At 41.7% G+C, this 10,682-nt stretch overlaps 1 protein-coding gene across 4 annotated transcripts; it reads left to right on the top strand.

Moving 5' to 3' along the window:
• The first annotated feature begins 210 nt into the window (after positions 1 to 210).
• sav1 (salvador family WW domain containing protein 1) lies at positions 211 to 10,599 on the top strand. Of its 4 annotated transcripts, XM_081724852.1 has the most exons (6): positions 211 to 748; positions 1,151 to 1,630; positions 6,362 to 6,463; positions 7,121 to 7,276; positions 8,519 to 8,702; positions 9,411 to 10,599. In XM_081724852.1, the coding sequence occupies exons 1-6, from the start codon at positions 655 to 657 to the stop codon at positions 9,622 to 9,624; spliced, it is 1,230 nt and encodes a 409-aa protein (XP_081580978.1). In that variant the 5' UTR covers positions 211 to 654; the 3' UTR covers positions 9,625 to 10,599. The 4 variants fall into 4 exon arrangements, with proteins under 4 accessions (XP_081580978.1, XP_081580979.1, XP_081580980.1 ...); XM_081724853.1 differs by lacking the exons at positions 8,519 to 8,702; positions 9,411 to 10,599 and adding an exon at positions 7,366 to 8,510 and having other exon boundaries at positions 215 to 748; positions 6,362 to 6,632; XM_081724854.1 differs by lacking the exon at positions 9,411 to 10,599 and having other exon boundaries at positions 217 to 748; positions 6,362 to 6,632; positions 8,519 to 8,701.
• Positions 10,600 to 10,682: the final 83 nt, after the last annotated feature.

Raw genomic sequence — 10,682 nt, 5'->3', positions numbered from 1 at the left:
CTATTTTTGTTTTACCTTAAACTATGGATCAGTATTCTTAGTGGCCGTAATAAAATCTGTTCTTTAAACATACGCCCATGTATATTTGTTCTGAACTCTGTTTTGATATAAAGGTGTGTTTACTTTGTGACCAAAGCCTTCAGTACGAGCTAGGAGCGCAAGAAGAGAGTTTGCGGGAAAAAATGCTCCAAGTGTGCGTCAGTTTTCCCACAAAGCTTTGCGGAGCAGACTGGGCTGCGGCTGTGGAGTAGCTGAGAGGAGGAGGAGGGCGAGTCTGGACTTACACAACTTTGACCATTGAACTTATTTCATATATTTGACTGGGTTTTTTTCTCGAATAGTACATCAATTAAATGGTGGGAGAACGGTGATGAACTTTTTTTTTGTTTTACATGTAGAAAAAAACTAACGAAGGTTTTAGGTTGAGCTAGGAAGCTAATCGTCTGTTTTGTTTTTGTCGTAGCTAGCTAGGTTACAGCCATGGTATCTAGATAGCTAGTACGAAGTAGCCAGCCAGATCATTACTGCGGAACATTGTCGGTTTTAAAATGAGCGCTGCACTTCCCTTTGGCTGCCAGCGCCAAGGACGAAATAGTTTTCAGGATGCCATCCACGAAGTTCTTTTGATACGTTAATGTTTCGTGCTTCTGAGCGATGCTCTCAAGAAAGAAAAGTAAGAACGAGGCGTCCAAACCAGCTGAGGTCCAAGGCAAATACGTGAAGAAGGAGACATCCCCACTCCTGAGGAGTGAGTACCAATGATGAGTCACTGGCTAAAATTCGGACGTCCAGAATAAAAATTCTTAATTTGAGGTCGTTGTTGTGAAACAGCACTCATTGTTTAGACCTGTTTGTTTTCCTGTAATGATGTTGGCTAACAAACAAAGGGAAATGAGCTGACAAAGGTTAGAATTTATCAATAAATGGGTTTAGTATATTTAGTTAAACCACACAACAGAAAGTTACCGCCATATTTCTTAGTGAACATTTTGCTCACGGTAATAAAGAATGCTAAACATGGACCGTCTTTATAGGCAATGTTGGTGATTCATTTAAGTGTGGATGGAAATAAGTACCTTGTTATTTGGTTTTACCAATGCCCCCTTTTGACTCCTCAGTAACCCCTTGCACACTCCCGGTTCTTTTCCAGATCTTATGCCCCCGTTCATCCGTCACGGCCCAACAATTCCTCGGCGGGTGGAGGTACCGTTGCCTGACTCCCCGGCAGTGCCCAGTGGGGGTTTGTACCCACTGGGAACAGGGCCAGATGCAGGAGGGCGAAAGAGCTTCCTTCGGAACGCCACGCCTAGGCCGCAGCATGAGGTCTCCCGCCGAGACACGCATCGCCTGTCTGCTCCGCCTTATCTTCCTCGCTCACTCGCCGACCTTCCTCACGACTACTCCTCATCCTCACCCTCCTTCATTGGTGATGGTGGTGCAGTAACGGAGAATGGCGATGTGGGCCAGTATTTCTACTCCACCGAGACCTACTATGATAATCTTCCCCGGCACACACGTAGGCCAGATCACTTCCATGAAGACTACAGATATTATGAGCACAGTGAACTCAACTACCCACGAGCTCCTGCACAGCCTCAGACACCCCAACCCCATGGCAGGTCCCCTGCAGGTGAGCTACATTGGCTTTAACCAACATGCCTTAGTCCAACTTGACCGAGAGGTGAGACTCATCTGCTTTAGGGCAGACAACTTAAAACACACAGGGACCGTTTGTTTATTTTGTTATGTTCAGTCAACTTTGAATAGACCTGCTCATAAGTACAAATCTCACGCTCTTCTTGGTTATTTTCATATTCGAATGAAATATAGGCATCACTAAAATGCTTCTTCCTGATTATCAACAGAGCCCTGGCCATCTCATGCATAGAAGTATCAACATGAATCAAATAATTTCCTCTTAACAGTACAGCCTTTTATTACAAATGAACTGTTGCAAACTGAGCATTTTCTTGAGACTGCAGTGTTATAGTATGGACACAACCCTGTTTATAGATTACAGTTAAATGAAAAGGCTTGCCAAAAAAAAACACTGGGATACAACGTATAATCAGTGAGAGGTCAATGTGTGACTTGTAGTAAATACACTACATTTTCTTGCAAATATAAAACACTACTACACTGGAGGAACTCCCCTTTTTTTTTCCAAGCATGTGCATATTTGTGCATGTACAGGCACAGTTACAACTTTGGGTGAACTTTTTTCTTACTTGGATGCACAGTGCACTCTGCACAGAGAGGGAGTACAGTTTTTAGACATGCATGGTTATACTTTAAGTATACCTTATGGATGTAATAGTAGTGTATGTGAGCAGAAGTCAGCCTTTTGGTCATACTGCATATACTGAATTTTATGTTTGCAGGAAAACAGCACTAGTGACAGTGCAGTCAATGCTGTATGGTCGGTGTGCCTATTTAGATATTGGTGGTGTTATTACAGAGCGCAGCCCTTGTGTAAGTGATGTGAGCTGAGCTGTTGCACTAAGCTTTAGTCTCCACCCAGAGATGAATAACTGACATGCCAAAAGTCATCAGCTCTGCTGCTATAAATACACGTTATACTTATCTCGCTCTCCTCCTTTCTGCCTCTCTCTTCGTTTCTCTCTTTCTCCTTCTATTCCCTTTCTTCTTTACCAGGTCAGTCCTTTAAAAAAAATGTAAACAAAATGAATGAATAAATACTTCAACACTTTCCCCCACACTCATGGAGTGTATATTAGGGTGAAGTATGGAAAAATCAGCGTGCTGGAATATTAGTGTTTTACATGGTCTCCCCCCTCCCCAAAGTCTTAAACAATTGGTACTGCAAATTGCAAACAATTGGTGACTGCAACCAGTGGTAGTGCATATGTAGTTGTTTTGGTTTTTTTTTTTTAATCATGTTTTTTGTTATCGTTTTTGTACTCTGATTAAGAGCGACTTACAAAAGTGCTTTGTCATGTACTCCTAGAATGTATCTTGCCTAGTACAGTAGGTTAGAGTTAAGATACCATTGGACCAGAATTCTTTTGAAATACACAGATCAATGCTGATGTCTAGAAGTGCAAAACGCAACCTCTATAACAGACAACAATAAGTGCAATGAAAATACCCTACAGTAAGTACTAGAATTTCAGTATTCAACATGTATACTTCCATTTGGGTACAGGTTCAATGGTCATTTAAATATTCCATAAATGGATGGGTCTTCAGTCTACGTTTGAAGACTGCAAGGAACTCTGCTGGCAGGACAGCCAACAGAAGTTCGTTCCACTCTCTGGGAGCCAGGACAGAGAATAGTCCCAATGCTTGTCTTCCCTGAGACTTGAAGACGTGTCCCAATGCTTGTCTTTCCTTGAGACGTGTTTCAAGCCGAGCCATACGAGGTTTGAAGTACTCGTGGTACAGATCAGGCTTTGACCATTGACATCATGTACGGAGGGGCTGTTTCATTTTGGCTTTGTCATCGTCATCATCATCATCACAGCAGAACAGAGGTACAGAATACCATTGCTGACTGCCACGCCATCAACGCCAGCAAAAGGTGTGAGCTAGGATACTGCCAGTCATCCCAAACCTAGACAGGAGCAACTGAGGGTAAAGGGCCTTGCTCAGGGGCCCAACAGCAGCAACTCAGCAGTGGCAGAGCTCAACCAGGAACCACCCAATCACAAGTCAAGCACCCTAACCACCAAGCCACCACTGCCTCTGTTTGGCTTTGTAGGCGAGCGTCAAGGTTTTAAATCTGATTGGGACAACTGTTGGAAGCCAGTGAAGGGAATGCAGCAACGTCGTGACATGTGGACATCAGAAAACTGAAGACCAGTCTTGCTGCTGCGTTCTGGACCAATTGTAGAGGTCTGCTGTGTCTTGGAGGAAGACCGGCAAGTAGCATGTTGCAGTAGTCTAAATTTGAGATTACAAGAGACTGCACAAGCACCTGTGTAGCTTCATATGAAAGAGGGCAGAATCGTTCGTTACATCACTTGTAGTACATAATACACTTTCCAAAAGAGAAAAATATCGAGCCTTTACTTGGAAGGTATGTGGCATTTATTAATGAGGGCACTGTTTTGAGTATCCCTTTAGTCGAGTACAATGCCATATCAAGGTTAGCATAATGAATTGGTGACACATCAGTTTGGGCACACTAAAACTAACTTGCCAGCAGCACTGAACTTGCCTGGAACAGCTGTAATGGGAGCTCAACAGGGCCATCCGTATGATTGGCTCCTCTAAATCCTGAGAAGCAGTGGCTTTACACTGAAGCCTTCCCATATTGCAGAGCTTCACACCTTATCACGAAGTAAGTCCATCAACCCTGTGGAGAAACCTCTTTCCAACAAGGTGTATCCATAATCTTGTTCTCATGACCATAGTCAAGGGTGGGGCTGTTGTTTGGCAGGTACAAAGAGAGCTTCATCCTAGGACTAAGCTTCTGCTTCACCTCCACAGACTTGGATTCAGTTGAAGTTAAATACTTACAGTAGGTTCACCATTGATGAACATGTCTGAAAGGAGAGGAGAAAGAGGTGTCCAGCAAACCCCTCTGGAAGGTGCATATGTAAATAAGAATACCCTGCCCAGTTTAGTGACACCAGGACAGTCCACAGAAACCAGGAGAGGGGTGGTGTATACAGGAAAATGCCTGGTGACTGGGCTATTCACATAACCCAGTCAGGTTCAGGTCAAAAAAGCTGATACGGAGCAATTGTGAGTTCACCACCTGCAAGGTAAAGGGTGGTGGGGTTGGGTGCAGTGCCAGTTAGGTGACAATTTCAAATGGACTGGACCATGGCAATGGAAACCCACCTTAGCTGTACATGGAATAGATCCATATATTAAAGTGTAACAGGATTTGTTTTTTGACCACTGGTCTCTGTCTCTACAGCATCACAGCATTAGGTGTAACTTTGTTTGATGTAGTCCGATGTTTTTCATGCTTTTGTGGAATGCGGTTAATGTAAACTCCACTGTATGTGAGCAGCAGCCCCCTGTGAAGACTTGCTGGACAGTTGTATAAAACTGACACATTTTGCTGTCTCAGCAAAACCTGGGTAAATGCCCTTTCAGTTGTGTGTGTGTGCATACGTGTTCAAATGTATGCAAGAGTGCATGTAAGTATTCATAATGCTCTCTGATGGTTTCTTGTTCGATGAAGAAGCATTTGCGTTCTGTAAATGGTAGCTTGAGGGTTAAGCAGCTTCACTGCACTCTCTTCTTTCTCTTGTCCCTTGTGGATTGGAATTACTAATGGCTCAGGATTTTGAGGAAATAGAATTTGAAATTAACTTCTGTGTTGGGGAAAGAAAGAATGTTCTACTTTTGCAGTAGGAGGAGAAGAGGAGAGAATCTGAGCATGGCTTTCCTCACATTCCTGCCCTGCCTGAGACACGCGCGTGCACACACACAAATATGCACACTGACTTACTCTCACTTTGCTGCAGAATTTACTGTTGTAAGAACTAGAGATTTCAGAGAGTGAGGGAGTACAAAACTGAAGTGCAATTTCCCCTTTTCCCATTTCTTGGTGGTGTGTGTGTGTGTGTGTGTGTGTGTGTGTGTGTGTGTGTGTGTGTGTGTGTGTGCGCGCGCGCGCACGCATTCGCATTCCTGTGTTCTTCCATGTCCAGATGTGTTTATAGTGGGTGTTTTGTGTGGCCTGTAGGGTACTGGCTGAGCATGTTCTCTCCTCAGAGAAAGACCTAACAGCTGGAAACGGCTTCAGTTAGTGAAGTATAGCCTTGCTGCATTTAGTTTATATAGCTTTATTATAGTCATTCCTGTAAAATCTCAAATATTCAATTTTCCTAATAGTCATACAAATATGTTCTAAGGAGAAGAAAGAAAGGAAGAACTTCACATTCATGACATTGTAGATTTGTAGGGGCATCATGGAATGTCGTCTTTTTTGTAGTATTTAACGATGGACCATTTTTATATGACCTGGAAATAATTGTGTTCACACAATCTAGTTATGAATGAATAATGGTTAAATATTTAAGCCCCTTGTTGAAACCATGACAGCCCAGGTATTCCTCTATGAACATAAACTGTAGAGTTACTAATGTCTATTGTTATAATAGGCCTTTGGGATATTTTATTGTATTGAATTTCGTTTGTCTTAATTTCTTTAAAAAAAAAATACCAGTGTTCAGAAAAGCAGTAGATACTGTATCTCTTGTCTGCAAATTCTGTATATACCCCCACCACACACATGCATACACTCAATTTACTGGGCACTGTTTGCTCTTTTCTCTTTTCATATTTGAAAAGTTATGTATATTAGCCTTGTCATGAATTACTGCTCCAGTAAAGCAGACTGCAGATACTATATTTATTGTGTTTGTGTGTTTATGTATAGCAATTGGACGTATGCAGGCAAAGTCGCTGGGTAATCTCACAACTTTGAGCGGAGATGAGGCAGCCCTTCCTCCAGGCTGGACAGTTGATTGGACGATTCGAGGCAGGAAGTATTACATTGATCACAACACAAACACCACTCACTGGAGCCACCCACTGGAAAGGGAAGGGCTTCCACCTGGATGGGAGAAAGTAGAATCAGCTGAGTTTGGAGTTTATTATGTTGACCACATCAACAAACGTGCCCAATATAGGCACCCGTGTGCTCCCAGGTGAGTGTGTGTGTGTGTGTGTGTGTGTGTGTGTGTGTGTGTGTGTGTGTGTGTGTGTGTGTGTGTGTGTGTGTGTGTGTGTGTGTGTGTGTGTGTGTGTGTGTGTGTGTGTGTGTGTGTGTGCGCGCGCGCGCGCACGCATGTATGTGGGTGAGTGAGCTGTCTTTCCTGTGCACTGGAAGATCCAAGTTCTTATTTCACCAGAGTTAGTATTGCTGTTCTGCAGATATCCATTAAATTGTGAACTGGGAGAGAAAGAGAAGACAAATTGTACCAGTCTGCTACCAGTTTGAATCTATCTGCTGTTGTTTTTGTATAGCTGAATAATTACATAGGATAGAGAGAGAAGTCTAACTCATTGAAAAATCTGCATAATTTTCACCTGTACATTTGGGACTGCTTTTATACAATACCATTTCTGAATAGGTGTGTATTTCCTTATAGATCATATGTTTCTTGTTTGCTTTCCCTCTGCTCTGGATCCTCAGTGTTCCACGCTATGACCAGCCTCCACCTCTCCCACCACCAATCACTTATCAGCCCCGCCCGCCTCAGCCAAATCAGCCAGTGCTGGTGCCAGCAAACCCTTATCACACCGCTGAGATCCCAGATTGGCTGCAGGTCTATGCCAGAGCACCCCTTAAGTGAGTTTTTTACACACACCCACATCCTTGCTAAGATACTGACAATAGCGTTAGCTTTACCCATTGTTTGTTTCCTGGGATTTCCTTAGGGCATTACAAACAAAGGCTTTTCCACACATGCAGCATCTGAGTCCTGTAGGCCAGCTACACCCATCACCCTTCCTTGAATTGACCAGATTGGCTACATGTGCTAAAACTGGGGATGACCCCTATAAGATCACATGCAGTTCTAAGTACATTTGCTCTTTTAATGTAAAACATGGTTAAAAATATGTCGTCAATACATATTTAATCTTTTTCCATTATCAGAATTATCGAAATGTTAGTAATTCATGCTTTTATTTATTTATAGTTTTTTGGCTGGTTTTTAAAAAATTTTTAAATTTTATCATTTTTCTTCCTCTAGTCTATGTTAATTAGGTGGGTGGCACGATTGCAATTCTAATGAGACATTGGTCAAAGGTAGGCAGGGGAGAGCTGTAAAGAGGACCAGATGCAGTTAAACAGTAGACCAACAGAATGAGTACAAGCAAATAGCAGATCCAGTCAGCATGGTGAACTGAAGACTTTCAGGTTCTGTGGGCTATTGCAGACCAACTCAGGGACAGGTTTATCTCTGACATTATTTCTCTGCTCAGTTCTCCAAAGTCTAAGATGAATGCCTCAACTGTAGCTAAATAAGATGTGCTTGTTCTACCGTATAACTTGTCAGCTATCAGATGTAATTTGTATAAAAACACAGAGCCTTTGCCATCACAGAAATGGTTAACTAGCTCTATTAGAGGCTACTATTAGAATTTTGTCTTGCTGTGGTAGTATTGTACGTTGTGAGAAATGCGCTCAAATGTTAATCAGTTTTCTTTAAAAAAAAATACATGTGGACTAGGGCTTACCCTACTTTACCATAGTGGAGAACAAAATTATAAATAAATGTAGAAATACACAAATGTATAAATAAATATAGCATTTATTTATTTACTATTTTATGTCCCTAATGTGTTTATTTTGTTTGTTTTAATGTTGCATTTATTAACTCATTTATTTGTGCTTTTATTTATTTTGTCACCTTTTGTCTTCCTGAACATTATGGTAAATAAGTACCTGCTGTACCAACAATTAGTTGTAATAGTAGTTTCCAATAGTGGATATTGAAGTCACAGTTCTGCAAGGAAAACAAAATTCACAAGAGGGTCGCTGCTAAATCCACTTAGCTACTACACGTTTGTATGGTTCTTTTCACAGGAGTTTTGAATGGAGCACTGATGTCTATAAAGAAAACCTGTTTTCATGTAGGATGCAGTATGGCTAGGCTGATTGCAGCTGCAGTCTCTGCAATTCTTAGCATTGGCTTGCGCTGTGTATCCTCCATTGAGAACCTGGCTGTTTGCCCCCTCACCAAAACAAAAGTCGACTCAGAGGCTGTGAGGTAATATGTGGGATAAAATAAAAGTAGTAGCTCAGCCAGGACAGACATTGCTCAGAGCAGCCACAGAGAGAGAATCTTTTGTCTTGTGTAGAAGCTAACAGGTAGTACACCCAAGTATTGTTTTACAGGTGTGAGAGCTATTGAAAGATAGATATGATGTGCTGTCGTCAAGCTAATGCCAAGTCATGACATTCTTTTGTATCTTGCTTTTTGTTTTATATTTACTTGAAAGTTGCTGTTAAAAAGGAAATGAATATGAAACATTTCAATTGTTCTTAAGCTCTCACCACTTTAAAAAAAAAGAAAAGAAAAAAAAGATATATGCCAGTTTGGACTATTAGTAATGGCAAATTAAACTAGTTTTTGTATTGTTTTGTTTGAATCACATTTTTAAAAATGCACCATGTGTATCCTATAGAATTGACAACCAACTATAATGGTGATAGAAAATCTGAAGGTCTCTACCAGTTCCCACCCCCAGTAAACTCAAGTTACTCTTGTGGTGGTCTAATGGAAACTGGTGTAGCTGGTCGAGAGTGAGACAAAAACTGGGGAATTTAAGAAAAGAAGCAAGGGACTCATTAAGATGGGGAATCCCAGCAGATCTCATCCAAGGGCATGTCATTTAATGGGTTCAAAATGTGAGAGCACTATTAATCTTATCCATTCAGAGGTTTGTGTGGCCATATTGTGCATTTCCTGTCTCAGGTATGACCACATCCTGAAGTGGGAGCTGTTCCAGCTGATGGATCTGGACACATATCAGGGCATGCTGAAGCTGCTCTTCATGAAGGAACTGGAGCGCATCGTTAAGTCGTACGAGGCATACCGCCAAGCATTGCTCACTGAACTCGATGTGCGCAAGCAGCGGCAGCAGTGGTATGCCCAACAGCCAGCCAAAAGCTTTCCACAGAACATGTGAAGTTCAGCGCACGGACGTCCTCTGGAAGAGGCGGGCCCATCAACACTTTCCCTTAAACATGCAGCGCCAAACCTGATGACCATCTCTGCCACTGTCTATGCCTTAGCAGCATATAGTAAACAGCTGCCAAATGTGGAATACATAGGAACTGACATATGCTACATGCCCAGAAATACAGATATTGCTCTGTGTGTGTGCAAGACGCCAAGGGGGAGAACCACACACACAAATGAGCAGCGTTTGTATGATGTAAACCACAGGAAGTTACATCGGCTACCATTTAGCCATTTTATTGCTTCAGAGTAATTGAGTAGCTGAATTCTTGTGTGCGTACTCTTGCATGCACGTGTGTGATGTCTAGAAACTGATCTGGGGTGAGTTTCCAGAGAGCATTACAAGTGAGTTTCCGGAGAGCAGCCATCAGAAAATGATAGTGTCATTCTGAAATTCTCTATATAAACAAGGCCTTGGTCTGCAGTATTTTTGCTGAGCTGTTTACAAATTAGCAGGTTTTTTTTTTACATGCAGTCACACAGATAACAGGCAGCTCTCCTCTGTTTCTCCTGTCTATCTATAGCCCTTCTGTCTGCAAGAACTCCAAATAAAATGAAACTTTTATTTGGAGTTCTGACATTGACAATCCAGCGCTACTCTATATGTAGGAATGAATGAAAATAAATAAATATATATTATATATATACACACACACACACACACACACACACACACACACACACACACACACACACACACACTTTTCCCCCTAAAGTAATATGTCTTTATTTAAGGACTAATTTGGGAAGGCAGTGTCAGGAGCATCATGTATGATGCAGGGTGAGTGTGAGCTCTTCTGGCTCATGGCATTATTTTTGAAATACGGTTTCATTTTATATATAATACCTATATTTTCCTTGTATAATGAAATGATTATATATAAACATATACAAACTACTAAAAACTTATGTGCAACACAAAGATTTTGAATTTTGTGTGTGTCAGAGGATGTGAGTGAGAGAAACACTGAATGATGTCAGGCACACACACATCATAAGGCTCTT

The sequence above is a fragment of the Electrophorus electricus genome, chromosome 12 (genome assembly GCF_041902795.1).
Source record: "Electrophorus electricus isolate QZ-2024a chromosome 12, ASM4190279v1, whole genome shotgun sequence".
NCBI lineage: Eukaryota > Metazoa > Chordata > Actinopteri > Gymnotiformes > Gymnotidae > Electrophorus > Electrophorus electricus.
This window is presented reverse-complemented; position numbering and strand designations above follow the sequence as displayed.

Bases quoted from the DNA above. Each gene is read 5' to 3' on its own strand.
- sav1 (XM_081724852.1), top strand. From the start codon at position 655: ATGCTCTCAAGAAAGAAAAGTAAGAACGAGGCGTCCAAACCAGCTGAG. The intron at 1,631-6,361 runs GTGAGCTACATT...GTTTATGTATAG, and splicing joins CCATGGCAGGTCCCCTGCAG to CAATTGGACGTATGCAGGCA. The intron at 8,703-9,410 runs GTAATATGTGGG...TTCCTGTCTCAG, and splicing joins GTCGACTCAGAGGCTGTGAG to GTATGACCACATCCTGAAGT.